The 24730-nt window shown below is 44.4% G+C and overlaps 1 protein-coding gene across 8 annotated transcripts in view; it reads right to left on the minus strand.

Moving 5' to 3' along the window:
* LOC110528345 (calcium-dependent secretion activator 1) overlaps positions 1-24730 on the minus strand; it is a 186929-nt gene that overhangs the window by 60989 nt on the left and 101210 nt on the right. For all 8 annotated transcript variants that reach the window (XM_036983939.2, XM_090241683.1, XM_090241687.1 and 5 more), the window contains exons 4-6: positions 8230-8310; positions 7454-7687; positions 3425-3546 (exon numbers count right to left, since the gene is read on the minus strand). In XM_036983939.2, the coding sequence (XP_036839834.2) occupies positions 3425-3546; positions 7454-7687; positions 8230-8310 (437 nt within the window). The remainder of the gene's footprint in view (positions 1-3424; positions 3547-7453; positions 7688-8229; positions 8311-24730) is intronic.

Genomic DNA, 24730 nt, shown 5'->3' on the forward strand with positions numbered 1-24730 from the left:
TACAGCTGTAAGTCGCTTGGGGTATGTCTCTATCAGTTTTGCACATCGGGAGACTGAAATGTTTTCCCATTCCTCCTTGCAAAACAGCTCGAGCTCAGTGAGGTTGGATGGAGAGCATTTGTGAACAGCAGTTTTCAGTTCTTTCCACAGATTCTCGATTGGATTCAGGTCTGGACTTTGACATGGCCATTCTAACACCTGGATATGTTTATTTTTGAACCATTCCATTGTAGATTTTGCTTTATGTTTTGGATCATTGTCTTGTTGGAAGACAAATCTCCGTCCCAGTCTCAGGTCTTTTGCAGACTCCATCAGGTTTTCTTCCAGAATGGTCCTGTATTTGGCTCCATCCATCTTCCCATCAATTTTAAACCATCTTCCCTGTCCCTGCTGAAGAAAGGCAGTCTCAAACCATGATGCTGCCACCACCATGTTGGTGTGGTCAGGGTGATGAGTGGGGATGGTGTGGTCAGGGTGATGAGCTGTGTTGCTTTTACGCCAAACATAACGTTTTGCATTGTTGCCAAAAAGTTCAATTTTGGTTTCATCTGACCAGAGCACCTTCTTCCACATGTTTGGTGTGTCTCCCAGGTGGCTTGTGGCAAACTTTAAACTACACTTTTTATGAATATCTTTAAGAAATGGCTTTCTTCTTGCCACTCTTCCATAAAGGCCAGATTTGTGCAATATACGACTTGTTGTCCTTGACGATTGTTGACGATTGTTGTCCTATGGACAGAGTCTCCCACCTCAGCTGTAGATCTCTGCAGTTCATCCAGCGTGATCATGGGCCTCTTGGCTGCATCTCTTATCAGTCTTCTCCTTGTATGAGCTGAAAGTTTAGAGGGACGGCCAGGTCTTGGTAGATTTGCAGTGGTCTGATACTCCTTCCATTTCAATATTATCGCTTGCACAGTGCTCCTTGGGATGTTTAAAGCTTGGGAAATCTTTTTGTATCCAAATCCGGCTTTAAACTTCTTCACAACAGTATCTCGGACCTGCCTGGTGTGTTCCTTGTTCTTCATGATGCTCTCTGCGCTTTTAACGGACCTCTGAGACTATCACAGTGCAGGTGCATTTATACGGAGACTTGATTACACACAGGTGGATTGTATTTATCATCATTAGTCATTTAGGTCAACATTGGATCATTCAGAGATCCTCACTGAACGTCTGGAGAGAGTTTGCTGCACTGAAAGTAAAGGGGCTGAATAATTTTGCACGCCCAATTTTTCAGTTTTTGATTTGTTATTAAAGTTTGAAATATCCAATAAATGTTGTTGCACTTCATGATTGTGTCCCACTTGTTGTTGATTCTTCACAAAAAAATACAGTTTTATATCTTTATGTTTGAAGCCTGAAATGTGGCAAAATGTCGCAAAGTTCAAGGGGGCCGAATACTTTCGCAAGGCACTGTATTTCTCATGTCCAGATCGGTTAGGGCAGTGTGCATTGCGATGGCGATTGCATCGTCTAGGGTGTCAGGTAAAGTATCCTCTCAAAGCACTTCTTGATGACAGAAGTGAGTGCTCCGGGGCATAGTAATTTAGTTCAGTTACCTTTGCTTTCTTGGGTACAGGAACAATGGTGGACATCTTGAAGCAAGTCGAGACGGCAGACTGGGATAGGGAGTGATTATGTCCGTAAACACTCCAGCCAGCTGGTCTGCGCATCCTCCAGCAGCCGCTGGTTTGGGTATGTTTTAACAGTCACCGTGGGAACAATATCCCCTATACACTTCCTGATGAACTCAATCACCGTGTCCGTGTAAGCATCAATGTTAATCTCAGAGGCAACCCGGAACATATCCTAGTTTGCGTGATCAAAACAATCTTGAAGCATGGATTCCGATTGGTCAGACCAGCATTGAAAAGACCTTTGAATGGGTACTTCCTGTTTGAGTTTCTGCCTATAGAAAGTGAGGAGCAAAATTAAGTTGTGATCTGATTTGCTGAAGGGAGGGCCTTGTAGGCATTTCCAAAAGGCGAGTAGCAGTGATCTAGTGCTTTTCCTAAGCGAGTACTACAGTCATTGTGTTGATAGTTTGGTAGCGTTTTCCTCAAATTTGCTTTGTTAAAATACACCGCTACAATAAAAGCGGCCTCAGGATGCGTGGTTTCCAGTTTGCAAAAAGTCTGGTGTAGTTCCTTGAGGGCTGTCATGGCATCGGGTTGAGAGAGAATATACACGGCTGTGACTATAACAGAAGATAATTATCTTGGGAGGTAATACGGTCGGCATTTGATTGTGAGGTATTCTAGGTCGGGTGAACAAAAGGACTTGAGTTTCTGTATGTTATCACAATCACACCATGAGGTGTTAATCATGAAGCATACACCCCCACCTTTTTTCTTCCCGGAGAGCTCTTTATTCTTGTCTGCGCAAATAAAACGAGAACCCAGTTGGCTCCATGGACAGAGATAGTATATGCCAAGAGAGCCATGATTCCGTGAAACAGAGTATGTTACAGTCCCTGGTGTGTCTCTGGTAGGAGATCCTCGCCCTGAGCTTGTCTACTTTATTGTCCAGAGACTGAACATTAGCGAGTAATACACTCGGAAGTGGTGGATGGTGTGCCCACCTACTGAGTCGGACTATAAGTCCACTCCGAATACCTCTTCTCGCCGGCTTCGACTTGGAGCAGCCTCTGGGATAAATTAAATTGCCCGGTGGGGTATGAACAAAGGATCCAATTCGGGAAAGTCATATTCCAGGTCGTAATAATGGTGAGTTACCACCGCTCTGATATTCAAAAGTTATTTCCAGCTGTAATACTGTAAAGTTGCTTAGGAGCTAGAAGCAGAGCTGCCTTGTCTGTCGGCACAATCAGTGTCAGAGAAGGAAAGAAGCAGGATGATGAGTCCCTGAAATAGCTCACGCACGAAACATCACAAGAGAGAAAGACTGGCTTCATAGACACACTGTACTGTTACAGACTGTGTCCTTCATTACAGGAGACATGATCATGTTCGACACATTCACCTCCCATCATCATCATCATTCAGACAGGGATGACGAAAGGCTGTAACCATGATGAACATGAACCAACTTACAGTGTTGGACCCTTAGATATAGTTTCAGGATGTATCTATATGGTTATACCCGTAGGTGAATGTGAGGTGTTCAAAGGAGAACCTTTTTGGTATGCTCATGACCTGAGATTGACTCATCAGACCTCCCTCTAAATCCCATGGAGACAGACTGTTCTAAACGGAAGATTACACTGTGAGCCTTCTTTCACAACTTGAACAGCTGACTCAGAAATCAAAGTGTGAAGAGAAGGTGACTACATTCAAATACCATGAGAACATATTAGTAAGTGAATGTTGAGCAAAGCCAGGTTGAGGTGAGAAAGAGAGAGAGAAAGAGAGACAAAGGCAGAGAGAGAGTCAGAGAGACAGACAGAGAGATAGTAGGGTCTTACGTTGGCTTGGAGGCCTCGGCCTGGTCTGTCTGCAGTTTCTCCCCTCCCTCCACCTCCATAGTGCAGTACACAATCCTGTTAGGAGCCAGAGACTTCAGGCCCACCACCTCCATGATAACCACCTGAAGGGCACACACAAACAGCATGTTGTTAAAGGTTCACAATGTAGCAGAAATGTATTAAATATAGAGCTAACATTACTCTTTATTCTACATGAAAGACAACCATACCGTATCTGGTCTAGACTATACATCTGAGCGCTCTGCACATTCCTGAATGGGCCCCAGCCCTTTACACAACTACAACAGTCACCTTGACCTTGTTGATCAAAGGCAGAAACCCACATAGGTAAATGCATACAGAATAACCTCATAAAACCCCCATTAACAATCATTAGTTTAAAACTCATTATTACCCGTAGCTCTATTGGTCAACAATATTTACAGTATATCTTAAAGTACCTTAAACAAATGGAGCGTGCTGAGTGGAGGACGGCTTATAATAATGGTTGGAACGGCGCGAACAGAATGGCAACAAACACATTGAAATCATGTGTTTGATGTATTTGATACCATTCCACTGATTCCGCTCCAGCCATTATCAAGGTGCCCTACACACTGAGAGAAAGATGATAACACAGAGACCTACTCAAGCAAACTGAAACTCATGATAATTAAAATGGGAAAGACAATGGGGGGCAAAACCCCCATCACTAAATTCCATGACAGAAGCTACAAATCAGGCCAGCCTCTCCAATCTATAAAGCTGTAGTTTCAGTTTTAGCACCATAATCATCTTCTCTTCTCAACACTACAATCAACTGCTGGGAGGGCAACCTGGACTCAGGGGTAGACGTAACATAGTAAATGTAAATCCGAGACACTCTAATTAGTATGATATGCTACATTTTGTATGGTATGTATTAGTCGACCGATTAATCGGAATGGCCGATTAATTAGGGCCGATTTCAAGTTTTCATAACAATCGGAAATCTGTATTTTTGGGTGCCGATTTGCCGATTTCTTTATTATATTTTTATTTTCATTTTATTTTTTTATACCTTTATTTTATACATTCTTATTTTCAATGACGGCCTAGGAACGTTGGGTTAACTGCCTCGGTCAAGGGTAGAATGACAGATTTTCACCTCGTCAGCTCGGGGGATCCAATCTTGCAACCTTACAGTTAACTAGTCCAATGCAATACGACCTGCCTCTCTCTCGTTGCACTCCACAAGGAGACTGCCTGTTACGCGAATGCAGTAAGCCAAGGTAAGTTGCTAGCTAGCATTAAACTTGACTTATAAAAACAATCAATCATAATCACTAGTTAACTACACATGGTTGAAATTACTAGATATTATCTAGCGTGTCCTGCGTTGCATATAATCTGACGGAGCATACAAGCATAGAAGTATCTAAGTATCTGACTGAGCGGTGGTAGGCAGAAGCAGGCGCGTAAACAATCATTCAAACAGCAGCTCTTCATTGTGCGTCAAGCATTGCGCTGTTTATTGCTTCAAGCCTATCAACTCCCGAGATGAGGCTGGTGTAACCGAAGTGAAATGGCTAGCTAGTTAGCGCGTGCTAATAGCTTTTCAAACGTCACTCGCTCTGAGCCTTCTAGTGGTTGTTCCCCTTGCTCTGCATGGGTAACGCTGCTTCGATGGTGGCTGTTGTCGTTGTGTTGCTAGTTCGAGCCCAGGGAGGAGCGAGGAGAGGAACGGAAGCTATACTGTTACACTGGCAATACTAAAGTGCCCATAAGAACATCCAATAGTCAAAGGTTAATGAAATACAAATGGTATAGAGGGAAATAGTCCTATAATTCCTATAATAACTACAACCTAAAACTTCTTACCTGGGAATATTGAAGACTCATGTTAAAAGGAACCACCAGCTTTCATATGTTCTCATGTTCTGAGCAAGGAACTGAAACGTTAGCTTTCTTACATAGCACATATTGCACTTTTACTTTCTTCTCCAACACTTTGTTTTTGCATTATTTAAACCAAATTGAACATGTTTCATTAATTACTTGAGGCTAAATTGATTTTATTGATGTATTATATTAAGTTAAAATAAGTATTCATTCAGTATTGTTGTAATTGTCATAATTACAAATAAAAATTTAAAAATCATCCAATTAATCGGTATCGGCTTTTTTGGTCCTCCAATAATCCAATAATCGGTATCGGTATCGGCGTTGACCTCTAGTATGTAATCATTTGTGGATGTTTGCAATTGCAATATATTGTGACTAACGTGAGCTAGGTGGCTAGGTGATGAGATTCGAACACGCAACCTTTGGGTTGCTAGACTTTCACGTTATGCACCTATCCAACCACCCTACTTTCATTTTTTACTTTAGCATCCTTCTGTCTTATGTAACGTACCAAACGTAACATATACTAATTTGAGTGTTCCAGATTTACATTTACTATGTTACATGTCTTTGAGACCAGGCTGGGGAGGGAGTGGTGTTAAGGATCAGCCCCTTTTTTAAAATTTTTGCCTAAAATGACATACCCAAATCTAACCGCCTGCAGCTCAGGCCCTGAAGCAAGGATATGCATATTCTTGGTACCGTTTGAAAGGAAACACTTTGACCTTTGTGGAAATGTGAAAGGAATGTAGGAAAATATAACACATTAGATCTGGTAAAAGAAAATACAAAGAAAAAAACAACCGTTTTCTGTATTTTTTTTGTACCATCTTTGAAATGCAATGGAAAGGCCATAATGTATTATTCCAACCCAGGTGCAATTTAGATTTTGGCCACTAGATGGCAGCAATATATGTGCAAAGTGTTAGACTGATCCAATGAACTATTGCATTTCTGTTCAAAATGTTGTATCAGGACTGCCTAAATGTGCCTAATTTGTTTATTAATAACTTTTCATGTTCAAAACTAAAACAATAGCTTGGTATTCTTTCACTGTAATGGCTTCTGTAAATTGGACAGTGTAGTTAGATTAACAAGAATTTAAGCTTTCTGCCAATATCAGATATGTCTATGCCCTGGGAAATGTTCTTGTTACTTACAACCTCATGCTAATCCCATTAGCCTACGTTAGCTCAACCGTCCCGCAGGGGACCCACCAATCCTGCTGCCAGTGCTAGAACTTCCTTCTCCTTAAGTAGCTAGGGGAACAGAAATGGCTCTTCTGAGTATATCGTATTCTCTTAGATTGTTCATCATAACCAGAGTTACTATAATGAGTTATTATGAAGTTTGCTATGAAATGTTAAAAAGGAGGTATTTTATTTCACTACATTACCTAGGTATACCTTGTGATCTGTTATTTCACTCCTTCTTTGTTCATCTATTTTTTCTTCTCTTTCTTTATGGCTGGAGGGCAACCTGTTTGCAATCTATACTGGGTATATATTCACAAGCGTCTCAGAGTATGAGAGCGGATCAGTTTTGCATTTCAAATCATAACTAATAAGAGGGAAAACCTGATCCTAGATCATTCAGCACCCTAACTCAGAGACGGTATGTGAATACGGGCCCTGGTCTAGATTTATATACATCTATCAAGATAGAAGAAAATTAAAGCATAAGCGCAAACACTCTGGGACTTCGGCATGGAATGTATCCATGTTCTAAAATAACCAATAGACCAATGAAAGTGCAAATCAGATCTAGTTTATCAAAGGGCCGGCTGAGGTAAAAATCTGCTATATCATCATCATCACCACCACCACCACTACCACCACCACCACTACTACCACCACCACAGACCTCAATAGAAACAGTGTTTTCCTTGCCACAGAACACTGATACGTTGTAAATAAATAGGTTGATCATGTTTTTGATGACTTATCCTGCTTATAAAGACAGAGGCAGGTGAATGGTAACACTGTATTTAGGATATTCTGTCATAATGCCAAAATGCTGAGGTTTTATCCTTCCTAGACAGTGTTAGGGCAACATCAGAGTTGTACTTGGTTAGTGTTAGTGTTACTGTTGAGATGGGTTAGGGTGATGGTCAGGGCTAGGGTTAGATAGGATTAGGGTACCTACCTCCAGAGTGAAGGAGAGCACCACGTCAGATTTAGACAGTGTGTTCTCGTCCTCCTGGCCCATGTCCATGATGGAGGTGTTGTGTCCTTTCTTCAGCTTCTGCAGTTTGAACTCTCCTCCCTTGGACACGGGCATGCTCTCCAGGTTGGCCATCAGCTGGTTCACCGACGCCTTTAGCTCCTCTATGTACATGTGCTCCATCTCCTTCGACACAAACTTTGGGAACTTGCCACCCTTTGAAAAAAATAATAACATTTACCAAAAATTGTTGTACAAAACTGTTTTTACTAGATTTCAAGTCGGCTTTTGTGTCCATGTTGACTAGTCATCCTGAAAATGAAAGACACTTTACTTATAAAATATATCCAAATTGTCAACACTAATGTAAATGCTTGTCATTCAATAGATTAACAGATACTGTATGTAGCCTACAGTATTTATTGTGACGTAAAGCTGTTTCTAGAATAGGGAACTCGCATAGTAAAGCCATTTTGTTTCTTAGCCTACAAACTGAGGTTCTTATGTAGCTCAGCACAATGTTACAGCTGTAGGATCTTACTTCAATCACCCTGACGCAGGATAAACTTCTTTACTTGGAGTGTATTAAAAAGGCTTGATTTTCCCTGAAGAATAATTTTTTTTATCAACCCATACAAAAATATCCATTCATTATAATCCACATAATAATTCACATTTCCTGCTGCTGCAGGATTATTTTCCTGCTGTAGCAAACTGGCTCAAATTAAGATCCTACGTCTGTAGGCTATCAGACTCACCCTGGCAATCTGATCGGCCATCTGCAGGCGTCCATCCAGCTCCCGTCTGATCTGAGCAGCCTGCTCGTCCAGGTTGTCCAACTAGAGTAGGGTCAAACACAGAAGAGGCAGGAAGAAGTGTTGTGCGCACATACTTAAAAATAAACTTGTCCCAGGAACTTGATTAGAGAGAATCATTATGCTCTCAAGTGTTGGTTTAATCAAGCAACGATTTGACCCCAACTGTGCCTTCTTCAGTACAACAGGAAAACGGGCCAACGAGATAGATGAATCAGCCTGTGATGGTCTCACTGGTACCCAGGTGTGGTCTTGGATATCCATGACCTTGGAGCTATGTAAGCCTATAGGCATTACCTCACCCATCACCACATGGTAATAATTAATACAATATCCATTATGATTCTACATGGAATGAGAGTCAAATCTGTGTTCATAAAGTGTCTCAGGGTAGAGGTACTGATCTAGGATCAGGTCCTCCCTGTCCATGTATCTGTATTCAAGATCTAAAAGACAATACTGATGCTAGATCAGCAATATTTGTGAATACTGGCTATGTCCCAATTATCTCTCCTTTCTCCCACAGTGTGCACTTTTCACTTCTCTTCACTGTTTTGAAAGGAAATGACTGTTATAAGAAATATGGTGAAAACTCCCATAAGACCATGCCCCCACTAATTCAATTATTTTAGATTTTTGTGGGAAGTATTACACGAGGGCAGGAGAAAGGGTTGGTTATTGGGACACACAACAAGGGCCCAGGAGGACATCACCACTGAGCTGGGTAATCAATACATTCTCCATTATGTTCCTAGATGACCTCGAACAGGATGGGGTCAGAGGGTTACAAGTCAACATCCATCTCCCATGTTGATGATTTATCTCTTTTGATTTCAGGATGGGTGATTAGATTCACACTGTCAATAAATACTGTGTTGTTATACGGATATAAGGCTGACTTTACTTGAACGGTCACTTTCCCAGACAGATTAAACTTAGTCATGGACGGAAAAGCTCTTTCCATGGAGAATCTGGAGAGCCGGCCATAGGTTTCTGTGTAGACAGAGAGGGCATAGCTCTAGTAATTGATACAATATCAAATCAAATCAAATTGTATTAGTCACATGCACCGAATACACCAGGTGTAGACCTTACAGTGAAATGCTTACTTACAAGCCCTAACCAACAATGCAGTTATAAAATACGAATAAGAATAAGAAATAAAAGGAACAAGTAATAAAAAATAAAAAATTGGTGCTCCCAAGCGGGGCAGTTGTCTAAGACACTGCATCTCAGTGCAAGAGTTGTCATTGCAGTACCTGGTTCTAATCATGGCTGCTTCACATCCGGACATGATTGGGAGTCCCATATGGTGGCACACAACATCCGGGTTTGGACGGGGTAGGCCGTCATTGTAAATAAAAATTTGTTCTTAACTGACTTGCCAAGTTAGAGGTTAAAAGAAAAAAAGATCAGTAGTAAAATAACATTAGTGGGGCTATATACAGGGGGTACCAGTACAGAGTTAATGTGGAGGCTCTATACAGGGGGTACCAGTACAGAGTTAATGTGGAGGCTCTATACAGGGGGTACCAGTACAGAGTTAATGTGGAGGCTCTATACAGGGGGTACCAGTACAGAGTTAATGTGGAGGCTCTATACAGGGGGTACCAGTACAGAGTTAATGTGGAGGCTCTATACAGGGGGTACCAGTACAGAGTTAATGTGGAGGCTATATACAGGGGGTACCAGTACAGGGTTAATGTGGAGGCTCTATACAGGGGGTACCAGTACAGGGTTAATGTGGAGGCTATATACAGGGGGTACCAGTACAGAGTTAATGTGGAGGCTCTATACAGGGGGTACCAGTACAGAGTTAATGTGGAGGCTCTATACAGGGGGTACCAGTACAGAGTTAATGTGGAGGCTCTATACAGGGGGTACCAGTACAGAGTTAACGTGGAGGCTCTATACAGGGGGTACCAGTACAGGGTTAATGTGGAGGCTCTATACAGGGGGTACCAGTACAGAGTTAATGTGGAGGCTCTATACAGGGGGTACCAGTACAGAGTTAATGTGGAGGCTCTATACAGGGGGTACCAGTACAGGGTTAATGTGGAGGCTCTATACAGGGGGTACCAGTACAGAGTTAATGTGGAGGCTCTATACAGGGGGTACCAGTACAGAGTTAATGTGGAGGCTCTATACAGGGGGTACCAGTACAGGGTTAATGTGGAGGCTCTATACAGGGGGTACCAGTACAGAGTTAATGTGGAGGCTCTATACAGGGGGTACCAGTACAGAGTTAATGTGGAGGTTCTATACAGGGGGTACCAGTACAGGGTTAATGTGGAGGCTCTATACAGGGGGTACCAGTACAGAGTTAATGTGGAGGCTCTATACAGGGGGTACCAGTACAGAGTTAATGTGGAGGCTCTATACAGGGGGTACCAGTACAGGGTTAATGTGGAGGCTCTATACAGGGGGTACCAGTACAGGGTTAACGTGGAGGCTCTATACAGGGGGTACCAGTACAGGGTTAATGTGGAGGCTCTATACAGGGGGTACCAGTACAGAGTTAATGTGGAGGCTCTATACAGGGGGTACCAGTACAGGGTTAATGTGGAGGCTATATACAGGGGGTACCAGTACAGGGTTAATGTGGAGGCTATATACAGGGGGTACCAGTACAGGGTTAATGTGGAGGCTCTATACAGGGGGTACCAGTACAGAGTTAATGTGGAGGCTATATACAGGGGGTACCAGTACAGGGTTAATGTGGAGGCTCTATACAGGGGGTACCAGTACAGGGTTAATGTGGAGGCTCTATACAGGGGGTACCAGTACAGGGTTAATGTGGAGGCTCTATACAGGGGGTACCAGCACAGAGTTAATGTGGAGGCTCTATACAGGGGGTACCAGTACAGGGTTAATGTGGAGGCTCTATACAGGGGGGGGGGTACCAGTACAGAGTTAATGTGGAGGCTATATACAGGGGGTACAAGTACAGAGTTAATGTGGAGGCTATATACAGGGGGTACCAGTACAGAGTTAATGTGGAGGCTCTATACAGGGGGTACCGGTACAGAGTTAATGTGGAGGCTATATACAGGGGGTACCGGTATAGAGTTAATGTGGAGGCTATATACAGGGGGTACCAGTACAGAGTCAATGTGGAGGCTATATACAGGGGGTACCAGTACAGAGTCAAATTGGAGGCTATATACAGGGGGTACCAGTACAGAGTTAATGTGGAGGCTATATACAGGGGGTACCAGTACAGAGTCAATGTGGAGGCTATATACAGGGGGTACCAGTACAGAGTCAATGTGGAGGCTATATACAGGGGGTTGGTGTACAGAGTCAATGTGGAGGCTATATACAGGGGGTACCAGTACAGAGTTAATGTGGAGGCTATATACAGGGGGTACCAGTACAGGGTTAATGTGGAGGCTCTATACAGGGGGTACCAGTACAGGGTTAATGTGGAGGCTCTATACAGGGGGTACCAGCACAGAGTTAATGTGGAGGCTCTATACAGGGGGTACCAGTACAGGGTTAATGTGGAGGCTCTATACAGGGGGGGGGGTACCAGTACAGAGTTAATGTGGAGGCTATATACAGGGGGTACAAGTACAGAGTTAATGTGGAGGCTATATACAGGGGGTACCAGTACAGAGTTAATGTGGAGGCTCTATACAGGGGGTACCGGTACAGAGTTAATGTGGAGGCTATATACAGGGGGTACCGGTATAGAGTTAATGTGGAGGCTATATACAGGGGGTACCAGTACAGAGTCAATGTGGAGGCTATATACAGGGGGTACCAGTACAGAGTCAAATTGGAGGCTATATACAGGGGGTACCAGTACAGAGTTAATGTGGAGGCTATATACAGGGGGTACCAGTACAGAGTCAATGTGGAGGCTATATACAGGGGGTACCAGTACAGAGTCAATGTGGAGGCTATATACAGGGGGTTGGTGTACAGAGTTAATGTGGAGGCTATATACAGGGGGTTGGAGTACAGAGTTAATGTGTAGGCTATATACAGGGGGTTGGTGTACAGAGTCAATTTGGAGGCTATATACAGAGGGTACCAGTACAGAGTCAAAGTGGAGGCTATATACAGGGGGAACCAGTACAGAGTCAATGTGGAAGCTATATACAGGGGGCACCAGTACAGAGTCAATATGGAGGCTATATACAGGGGGGACCAGTACAGAGTCAATGTGGAGGCTATATACAGGGGGGACCAGTACAGAGTCAATATGGAGGCCATATACAGGGGGTACCAGTACAGAGTCAATGTGGAGGCTCTATACAGGGGGTACCAGTACAGAGTCAGATTGGAAGCTATATACAGGGGGCACCATTACAGAGTCAATATGGAGGCTATATACAGGGGGTACCAGTACAGAGTCAATGTGGAGGCTATATACAGGGGGTACCAGTACAGAGTCAAATTGGAGGCTACATACAGGGGGTACCAGTACAGAGTCAATTTGGAGGCTATATACAGGGGGCACCATTACAGAGTCAATGTAGAGGCTATATACAGGGGGCACCAGTACAGAGTCAATGTGGAGGCTCTATACAGGGGGTACCAGTACAGGGTTAATGTGGAGGCTCTATACAGGGGGTACCAGTACAGGGTTAACGTGGAGGCTCTATACAGGGGGTACCAGTACAGGGTTAATGTGGAGGCTCTATACAGGGGGTACCAGTACAGAGTTAATGTGGAGGCTCTATACAGGGGGTACCAGTACAGGGTTAATGTGGAGGCTATATACAGGGGGTACCAGTACAGGGTTAATGTGGAGGCTATATACAGGGGGTACCAGTACAGGGTTAATGTGGAGGCTCTATACAGGGGGTACCAGTACAGAGTTAATGTGGAGGCTATATACAGGGGGTACCAGTACAGGGTTAATGTGGAGGCTCTATACAGGGGGTACCAGTACAGGGTTAATGTGGAGGCTCTATACAGGGGGTACCAGTACAGAGTTAATGTGGAGGCTATATACAGGGGATACCAGTACAGGGTTAATGTGGAGGCTCTATACAGGGGGTACCAGTACAGGGTTAATGTGGAGGCTCTATACAGGGGGTACCAGCACAGAGTTAATGTGGAGGCTCTATACAGGGGGTACCAGTACAGGGTTAATGTGGAGGCTCTATACAGGGGGGGGGGTACCAGTACAGAGTTAATGTGGAGGCTATATACAGGGGGTACAAGTACAGAGTTAATGTGGAGGCTATATACAGGGGGTACCAGTACAGAGTTAATGTGGAGGCTCTATACAGGGGGTACCGGTACAGAGTTAATGTGGAGGCTATATACAGGGGGTACCGGTATAGAGTTAATGTGGAGGCTATATACAGGGGGTACCAGTACAGAGTCAATGTGGAGGCTATATACAGGGGGTACCAGTACAGAGTCAAATTGGAGGCTATATACAGGGGGTACCAGTACAGAGTTAATGTGGAGGCTATATACAGGGGGTACCAGTACAGAGTCAATGTGGAGGCTATATACAGGGGGTACCAGTACAGAGTCAATGTGGAGGCTATATACAGGGGGTTGGTGTACAGAGTCAATGTGGAGGCTATATACAGGGGGTACCAGTACAGAGTTAATGTGGAGGCTATATACAGGGGGTACCAGTACAGAGTTAATGTGGAGGCTATATACAGGGGGTACCAGTACAGGGTTAATGTGGAGGCTCTATACAGGGGGTACCAGTACAGGGTTAATGTGGAGGCTCTATACAGGGGGTACCAGCACAGAGTTAATGTGGAGGCTCTATACAGGGGGTACCAGTACAGGGTTAATGTGGAGGCTCTATACAGGGGGGGGGGTACCAGTACAGAGTTAATGTGGAGGCTATATACAGGGGGTACAAGTACAGAGTTAATGTGGAGGCTATATACAGGGGGTACCAGTACAGAGTTAATGTGGAGGCTCTATACAGGGGGTACCGGTACAGAGTTAATGTGGAGGCTATATACAGGGGGTACCGGTATAGAGTTAATGTGGAGGCTATATACAGGGGGTACCAGTACAGAGTCAATGTGGAGGCTATATACAGGGGGTACCAGTACAGAGTCAAATTGGAGGCTATATACAGGGGGTACCAGTACAGAGTTAATGTGGAGGCTATATACAGGGGGTACCAGTACAGAGTCAATGTGGAGGCTATATACAGGGGGTACCAGTACAGAGTCAATGTGGAGGCTATATACAGGGGGTTGGTGTACAGAGTTAATGTGGAGGCTATATACAGGGGGTTGGAGTACAGAGTTAATGTGTAGGCTATATACAGGGGGTTGGTGTACAGAGTCAATTTGGAGGCTATATACAGAGGGGGTACCAGTACAGAGTCAAAGTGGAGGCTATATACAGGGGGAACCAGTACAGAGTCAATGTGGAAGCTATATACAGGGGGCACCAGTACAGAGTCAATATGGAGGCTATATACAGGGGGGACCAGTACAGAGTCAATGTGGAGGCTATATACAGGGGGGACCAGTACAGAGTCAATATGGAGGCCATATACAGGGGGTACCAGTACAGAGTCAATGTGGAGGCTCTATACAGGGGGTACCAGTACAGAGTCAGATTGGAAGCTATATACAGGGGGCACCATTACAGAGTCAATATGGAGGCTATATACAGGGGGTACCAGTACAGAGTCAATGTGGAGGCTATATACAGGGGGTACCAGTACAGAGTCAAATTGGAGGCTACATACAGGGGGTACCAGTACAGAGTCAATTTGGAGGCTATATACAGGGGGCACCATTACAGAGTCAATGTAGAGGCTATATACAGGGGGCACCAGTACAGAGTCAATGTGGAGGCTATATACAGGGGGTACCAGTACTATATACAGGGGATACCGGTACAGAGTCGATGTGGAGTCTATATACACGGGGTGCCGGTAAAGAGTCAGTGTGGAGGCTATATACAGGGGGTACCAGTACTATATACAGGGGATACCGGTACAGAGTCGATGTGGAGGCTATATACAGGGTGTACCAGTACAGAGTCAGTGTGGAAGCTATATACAGGGGGCACCAGTACAGAGTCGATGTGGAGGCTATATACAGGGTGTACCAGTACAGAGTCAATGTGGAGGCTATATACAGGGGGTACCAGTACAGAGTCAAATTGGAGGCTATATACAGGGGGTACCAGTACAGAGTTAATGTGGAGGCTATATACAGGGGGTACCAGTACAGAGTCAATGTGGAGGCTATATACAGGGGGTACCAGTACAGAGTCAATGTGGAGGCTATATACAGGGGGTTGGTGTACAGAGTTAATGTGGAGGCTATATACAGGGGGTTGGAGTACAGAGTTAATGTGTAGGCTATATACAGGGGGTTGGTGTACAGAGTCAATTTGGAGGCTATATACAGAGGGTACCAGTACAGAGTCAAAGTGGAGGCTATATACAGGGGGAACCAGTACAGAGTCAATGTGGAAGCTATATACAGGGGGCACCAGTACAGAGTCAATATGGAGGCTATATACAGGGGGGACCAGTACAGAGTCAATGTGGAGGCTATATACAGGGGGGACCAGTACAGAGTCAATATGGAGGCCATATACAGGGGGTACCAGTACAGAGTCAATGTGGAGGCTCTATACAGGGGGTACCAGTACAGAGTCAGATTGGAAGCTATATACAGGGGGCACCAGTACAGAGTCAATATGGAGGCTATATACAGGGGGTACCAGTACAGAGTCAATGTGGAGGCTATATACAGGGGGTACCAGTACAGAGTCAAATTGGAGGCTACATACAGGGGGTACCAGTACAGAGTCAATTTGGAGGCTATATACAGGGGGCACCATTACAGAGTCAATGTAGAGGCTATATACAGGGGGCACCAGTACAGAGTCAATGTGGAGGCTATATACAGGGGGTACCAGTACTATATACAGGGGATACCGGTACAGAGTCGATGTGGAGTCTATATACACGGGGTGCCGGTAAAGAGTCAGTGTGGAGGCTATATACAGGGGGTACCAGTACTATATACAGGGGATACCGGTACAGAGTCGATGTGGAGGCTATATACAGGGTGTACCAGTACAGAGTCAGTGTGGAAGCTATATACAGGGGGCACCAGTACAGAGTCGATGTGGAGGCTATATACAGGGTGTACCAGTACAGAGTCAATGTGGAAGCTATATACAGGGGGTACCAGTACTACAGTGCCTTGCGAAAGTATTCGGCCCCCTTGAACTTTGCGACCTTTTGCCACATTTCAGGCTTCAAACATAAAGATATAAAACTGTATTTTTTTGTGAAGAATCAACAACAAGTGGGACACAATCATGAAGTGGAACGACATTTATTGGATATTTCCAACTTTTTTAACAAATCAAAAACTGAAAAATTGGGCGTGCAAAATTATTCAGCCCCCTTAAGTTAATACTTTGTAGCGCCACCTTTTGCTGCGATTACAGCTGTAAGTCGCTTGGGGTATGTCTCTATCAGTTTTGCACATCGAGAGACTGACATTTTTTCCCATTCCTCCTTGCAAAACACCTCGAGCTCAGTGAGGTTGGATGGAGAACATTTGTGAACAGCATTTTTCAATTCTTTCCACAGATTCTCGATTGGATTCAGGTCTGGACTTTGACTTGGCCATTCTAACACCTGGATATGTTTATTTTTAAACCATTCCATTGTAGATTTTGCTTTATGTTTTGGATCATTGTCTTGTTGGAAGACAAATCTTCATCCCAGTCTCAGGTCTTTTGCAGACTGCATCAGGTTTTCTTCCAGAATGGTCCTGTATTTGGCTCCATCCATCTTCCCATCAATTTTAACCATCTTCCCTGTCCCTGCTGAAGAAAAGCAGGCCCAAACCATGATGCTGCCACCACCATGTTTGACAGTGGGGATGGTGTGTTCAGCTGTGTTGCTTTTACGCCAAACATAACGTTTTGCATTGTTGCCAAAAAGTTCAATTTTGGTTTCATCTGACCAGAGCACCTTCTTCCACATGTTTGGTGTGTCTCCCAGGTGGCTTGTGGCAAACTTTAAACGACACTTTTTATGGATATCTTTAAGAAATGGCTTTCTTCTTGCCACTCTTCCATAAAGGCCAGATTTGTGCAATATACGACTGATTGTTGTCCTATGGACAGAGTCTCCCACCTCAGCTGTAGATCTCTGCAGTTCATCCAGAGTGATCATGGGCCTCTTGGCTGCATCTCTGATCAGTCTTCTCCTTGTATGAGCTGAAAGTTTAGAAGGACGGCCAGGTCTTGATAGATTTGCAGTGGTCTGATACTCCTTCCATTTCAATATTATCGCTTGCACAGTGCTCCTTGGGATGTTTAAAGCTTGGGAAATCTTTTTATATCCAAATCCGGATTTAAACTTCTTCACAACAGTATCTCGGACCTGCCTGGTGTGTTCCTTGTTCTTCATGATGCTCTCTGCGCTTTTGACGGACCTCTGAGACTATCACAGTGCAGGTGCATTTATACGGAGACTTGATTACACTCAGGTGGATTGTATTTATCATCATTAGTCATTTAGGTCAACATTGGATCATTCAGAGATCCTCACTGAACTTCTGGAGAGAGTTTGCTGCACTGAAAGTAAAGGGGCTGAATAATTTTGCACGCCCAATTTTTCAGTTTTTGATTTGTTAAAAAAGTTTGAAATATCCAATAAATGTCGTTCCACTTCATGATTGTGTCCCACTTGTTGTTGATTCTTCACAAAAAAATACAGTTTTATATCTTTATGTTTGAAGCCTGAAATGTGGCAAAAGGTCGCAAAGTTCAAGGGGGCCGAATACTTTCGCAAGGCACTGTATATACAGGGGATATCGGTACAGAGTCGATGTGGAGGCTATATACAGGGGGTACCAGTACAGAGTCAATGTGGAAGCTATATACAGGGGGTACCAGTACAGAGTCAATGTGGAGGCTATATACAGGGGGTACCAGTATTATATACAGGGGGTACCGGTACAGAGTCAACGTGGAGGCTATATAGAGGGGGTAGCAGTACTATATACAGGGTGTACCAGTACAGTCAGTGTGAAGGCTATATACAGGGGGTACCAGTACTATATACAGGGGGTACTGGTGCAAAGTCGATGTGGAGGCTATATACAGGGTGTACCGGTGCAGAGTCAATGTGGAGGCTATATACAGGGGGCACCAGTACAGAGTCAATGTGGAGGCTATATACAGGGGGTACCAGTACTATATACAGGGGATACCGGTACAGAGTCGATGTGGAGGCTATATACAGGGGGCACCAGTACAGAGTCAATGTGGAGGCTATATACAGGGGGCACCAGTACAGAGTCAATGTGGAGGCTATATACAGGGGGCACCAGTACAGAGTCAATGTGGAGGCTATATACAGGGGGTACCAGTACTATATACAGGGGATACCGGTACAGAGTCGATGTGGAGGCTATATACAGGGGGTACCAGTACTATATACAGGGGATACCGGTACAGAGTCGATGTGGAGGCTATATACAGGGGACACCAGTACTATATACAGGGGGTACCGGTACAGAGTCAGTAGGGAGGCTATATACAAGGGGCAAGTAGGCCTACTGTACACGAGGGTTGTGGAGAATTCCATTTCAGTTGAGTCAAAATGTCAATTGACTTCCTGAATTGACTGAATAGAAACGGAAATTACCTCTATCCTGATGTATCCTGTGTCAACTTGACTGATAAAAATAAGTCCTTGAGAGTTTTTTTGTTTGTTCTACTTTCGATTGTAGTTTGAGAGAGTCATTCATAAATATAAATATAGAGCAAATGTGGCTAAACAGTGTGTGCGTGTGTGTGTTGTGTGTGTGTGCGTGTGTGTTTTTGTGTGTATATATGGTACATATGCAATAACTCTTTAAATCCCTATAATGGAGAGCCACACTCCCTGAAACTAGCATTGTGACATGTCTACCCTCCAGCCCACCCATAGCCCGCCCACAGCCCGCCCACAGCCCGCCCACAGCCTGCCCACACAGAGTAGCAGCAACGTGATGTCTAAGCCAGGTTGGCCCTGTAGAGAAGTCACTTCCAGTCCTGTCACACATGCAGTGTGCCTTCACCCGCCCACTCACACATAGTCATATACACACACACACACACACACACACACACACACACACACACACACACACACACACACACACACACACACACACACACACACACACACACACACACACACACTTCAAGGGCTCCATGGTGCTGCCACGAAGCTGAACCGGAACACCACCACCCTGCAGCGCTGATGCACATCCACATGGAGCAGCTATCGCGCTCCAGAGAACAACTTTCTAGTGATGTACAGGGAGGGCTGATGGCTACTACACACTGCTGCCTGCACTCCACTTACAGAGAACATGTGCAGAGGGCATAAAGGTGGACCTTCCTCTTTCTGTGAAGACAAATAGGCTAAACCAGCCCTGTTGACAAAACAGGTGGCCTAATGGCAATGTCATGTTACTGTTACCATGGTGGGTTGTCATGGTGTGTGATGCTGCTGAGCGGTTGTGTTGTGGCAAACCCCAGCTCTGTAAAGTTACCGCTATAGGGTGAAGGGAGGAAAATGTCTGCATGTAACCACAAGAGAAGAACTAGTGTGTGTGTGTTTTTTTGTGTGTGTTTGTGCGTGTGTGTGTGTGTTTATGCGTGTATGTGCCTGCATGCATGCCTGCATATGTGTGTGTGTGTGCAACCACAGGAGAGGGGAATGTTGTAGTGTCACTAGATTTCAATTACAGAGGCCAGGGGCTAACCGAATCACTCAAGCATGACCTCAGGCAGGCTCACAACAACCTGATCACGTGACCCAGGCATCCAAGGCCCTAATGGACACTGGTGGTGGTGACTAAGGTGTGGCATTGTCTTGAACTTAAACAGTGACTAAAACAAATAGAAATGGAATTGCTAGAATAGAAAATTCCCATTGTAGTCAATGGGTCCGTAATTCTATGAATGAACTATCTCTTTGTTCATGCAGCTGTTAGACTACTTTGTACTGACTAAGATCATAGACAGAATAAAAAGCATTGAAATATAATCTAATCAATTGTAGATTCTATTTCTATTATCAAAATAACATTCACCGTGGCCATGTTAAGTAAATAAGGGATTGTAGTTAATTAGAGAGTTCTGTAAGTTTTCATTCCCAAGGTGACTAAGACCTGCACAAACTTAATCAATGAAAAACACAGTGATTCAGAAAGAAAATCTACATTAGTCTGTAAGAGACGCCTGACTTCAAGAGCAGTCACCGAGAGATGACCTTGGTGTTTAGAATAATATTCAAGTCGCTATTTCAAATCAAATCAAATTTTATTTGTTACATGCTCCGAATACAACAGGTGTAGACGTTAGAGTGAAATGCTTACTTACAAGCCCTTAACCAACAACGCAGTTTTAAGAAAATACCTTTAAAAAAAAGTAGGAGATAAGAAAAACGAATAACTAAAGAGCTGCAGTAAATACCAATAGCGGGGCTATATACAGGGATCCTGTGTGGGAGCTATCTTGGGTTGGTTCTGGTTAGATAGATAAAAGCCGTCTGAAGGAGGACAGAGAGAGAAGCCTGGCATCTGTTTGCCTAGTTTTCTGTACCAGAGTAATGAAAAGCAGAGGAATTCACAGCCTCCCTTACATCAATAATGAATGAAGACATATACCTTATATTAGCTGACACAGGCAAAGAAAGGAGTGGAGGGCTGAGAGCTTGGTCTCTCTCTCTCTCTCTCTGGCAAAAGCAGCATTGTTCATCTTTCAGCAACATTAATGCTGTGACTCACTGCCAACCGCTGTGATGACCCTGACTGTGTCAGTCTGCCCACCCGCCTTACTGAGCCCACAGCATACAACCTACAGACTGGGACCTTACAGACAGACAGACTGGCTTGGTCTTGCACATGCTGGAAAGTATTGCATGTTACGCGGAAGAGGTGGAGGACAGAGCAGTAGAGGATAGGGCTATTATGTTGTATATTGACTGTAGAGTTATGGGGATTTATAGGTCTATAGTGGACTTGTTCATATGTTCTTTCTACTGTAGAATTACAGGCACGCCACACTCTTAGAAAAAAGGCTTCCAAAGGGGTTCTTTGATGTCCCCATATGATAACTATTCTGGTTCTAGGTACTACCCTTTTTGGTTCCAGGTGGAACCCTTTTGGGTTCCTTGTAGAGTTCTCTGAGGACAGGGTTCTACATTGGACCTAAAATGGTTCTACTTGGAACCAAAAAGGGGCTCTTCAAATGGTTATTCTATGAGGACAACCAAAGAAGCCTTTTAGGTTCTAGATAGCACCTTTGATATGTAGTGCATTGTGAGTGATTTTCCATCACGGATGTTACAGAGAATAAGGGTTGTTTGGTGTGTCTCTGACCCCCATCTGAGAGCAAATCATCCATCCAGGCAGGAGAAGCTCCAACGTGGCCGCTCCTGCTGAGTGGGCCTACTGATGTGATGTCTGGTAGGGGGTCTAGAAGCCCTGTCTCAGTCTTCTGCTGCAGAGACATGGCTAGTGTAGACTTCTTCTCTCATCTGCACTGTCCTCCCTTCCCCACCTCCTCTCCTCTCCTCTCCTCTCCTCTCCTCTCCTCTCCTCTCCTCTCCTCTCATCTCCTCTCCTCTCCTCTCTTCACCCCTGCACTCTGTCCCATATTTCACCTATTCCTACTACATTAACAGGCCTAGTGCGTCTCTGAGGCTTTACTGTATTGATTCCCTGCTCCTTCCAGCAATCCCCTTAAAGAGAGAATGAGCTGCTACCACTGTGGAAGGGAGGGGGGCTTTAAGTGAAAGCTGCTGAACAGATGGAGTGAAGGAAGGGGGTGGGGCTGGAGTGAGAAAGATAAGGGAGAGAGAGATGGAGAGAAGGACCAAGAAAGAGAAGGGGGAAAAGAGAAAGGGGGGGAAATACAGAGAGGGACAGAGATAGAGAGAGAGTATGGGGAAAGAGAGCAATAGGAGGGAGAGGGGGAGAGAGAGAGAAAAGGGGGAGACAGCTTGACGTACACTGATGGATCTCACTTAAATAATCAAGGAAACAGCATGAACCAGTCCTCTCTTCAGATTGAAAAGGGAAAATAAAGCTACTCTCTGGATGAGGTCTGGCCATCCCGTTTATAAGATCCCCACAATCCTAACGGCAGTAAAAAATAAGCAATAACTACAATAATTGGGATTCTTTATTTAATCCAAGTATTGGCTATACTATGGATGTCTGATGTTTAATATGATCGTGTTTTGTTAATGCATCCTCTTACCAGTATAACAGTCTGTATTCCTTCTCCATATAAATAGAAAAGATGTCAGGGTGTACAGTACAGTAGTGTATGTTTGGAGTGTTTGGGCCACTGTGCAGCACCCACCCTGCCTGCTGTTTTTCACAGACTACATTCCAAATGGCACCCTATTCCCTCATAGGATGTCATTTTGGATGCATTTGGGATGAATTCACAGAGTTCCTGGTTAGTAGACCACATAATCAGAACTTTGCCACCAGAAGTTCTGCTCTGCCTTTGCACTGTCAGGGCTTCAGCCTTTCAGAGTGTCACACACACTGCCTATTAGGATTAAATACATTTCTCAGACTGGCTTCATGGAATTTACCCAGGATTCACCCAGGCAGTGCAGAGCCATTACTGTGTGTGTGTGTGTGTGTGTGTGTGTGTGTGTGTGTGTGTGTGCGTGTGCGTGTGTGTTCGAGTGGTTGAATTAAGTGTTTTCCCTGACGCTGGCTGCTGCTTGTCTGTCCATCTGAGTGCGCTGTGCTGAACTGTGGGGCTCTAAGGGACTGTGTGTGTGTGTGTGTCCCTGTGTGTGGGTGTCTGTGTGAAAATCAAATCAAATCAAATTTTATTTGTCACATACACATGGTTAGCAGATGTTAATGCGAGTGTAGCGAAATGCTTGTGCTTCTAGTTCCGACAATGCAGTAATAACCTACAAGTAATCTAACTAACAATTCCAAAACTACTACCTTATACACACAAGTGTAAGGGGATAAAGAATATGTACATAAAGATATATGAATGAGTGATGGTACAGATCGGCATAGGCAAGATACAGTAGATGGTATTGAGTACAGTATATACATATGAGATGAGTATGTAAACAAAGTGGCGTAGTTTAAAGTGGCTAGTAATACATGTATTACATAAAAATTCAGTAGATGATAGAGTACAGTATATACGTATACGTATGAGATGAATAATGTAGGGTCGGTAAACATTATATTAGGTAGCATTGTTTAAAGTGGCTAGTGATATATTTTACATCAATTCCCATCAATTCCCATTATTAAAGTGGCTGGAGTTGAGTCGGTGTTTTGGCAGCAGCCACTCAATGTTAGTGGTGGCTGTTTAACAGTCTGATGGCCTTGAGATAGAAGCTGTTTTTCAGTCTCTCGGTCTCAGCTTTGATGCACCTGTACTGACCTCGCCTTCTGGATGATAGCGGGGTGAACAGGCAGTGGCTCGGGTGGTTGTTGTCCTTGATGATCTTGATGGCCTTCCTGTGACATCGGGTGGTGTAGGTGTCCTGGAGGGCAGGTAGTTTGCCCCCGGTGATGTGTTGTGCAGACCTCACTACCCTCTGGAGAGCCTTACAGTTGTGGGCGGAGCAGTTGCCGTACCAGGCGGTGATACAGCCCGACAGGATGCTCTCGATTGTGCATCTGTAGAAGTTTGTGAGTGCTTTTGGTGACAAGCCAAATTTCTTCAGCCTCTTGAGGTTGAAGAGGCGCTGATGCGCCTTCTTCACGATGCTGTCTGTGTGGGAGGACCAATTCAGTTTGTCTGTGATGTGTACGCCGAGGAACTTAAAACTTACTACCCTCTCCACTACTGTTCCATCGATGTGGATAGGGGGGTGTTGCCTCTGCTGTTTCCTGAAGTCCACAATCATCTCCTTAGTTTTGTTGACGTTGAGTGTGAGGTTATTTTCCTGACACCACACTCCGAGGGCCCTCACCTCCTCCCTGTAGGCCGTCTCGTCGTTGTTGGTAATCAAGCCTACCACTGTTGTTTCGTCCGCAAACTTGATGATTGAGTTGGAGGAGTGCAAGAGAATGTGCAAGTGTGTGTGCGTGCGTGCGTATGTGTGTGGTACTGGTGTGTGAGGCTAAGGCTAGCGACCTCTGACTGGACGGCATAGTGCAATCCAAGCAGAACTGTCACAGTCACAGAGCGATGGAGAGAGGGCCACGGCTCCCTGGAAAGGCCAACAGCAGAGCAGATTGTAGATAGCTGTCTTTGTCTGACTGCATCCTAACAACACAAGGACTTGTCCGCTAGTCTAGACATCCAGAAACGAAGACATCCAATTTAGATTAGCTGAACACGAGCACAATGAAAAATCCAAGGGTATTTTTCTTTAATTTGTTTATTTCAATAAACCTTAGATGTGAGTGAATCTACTGGATAAATTGCAGGTGCTGATGTTGTTAGTCGTTTTGAAGGC

Source organism: Oncorhynchus mykiss, chromosome 7 (assembly GCF_057628025.1).
Source record: "Oncorhynchus mykiss isolate SJ-2025 chromosome 7, ASM5762802v1, whole genome shotgun sequence".
Classification (NCBI taxonomy): Eukaryota; Metazoa; Chordata; class Actinopteri; order Salmoniformes; family Salmonidae; genus Oncorhynchus; species Oncorhynchus mykiss.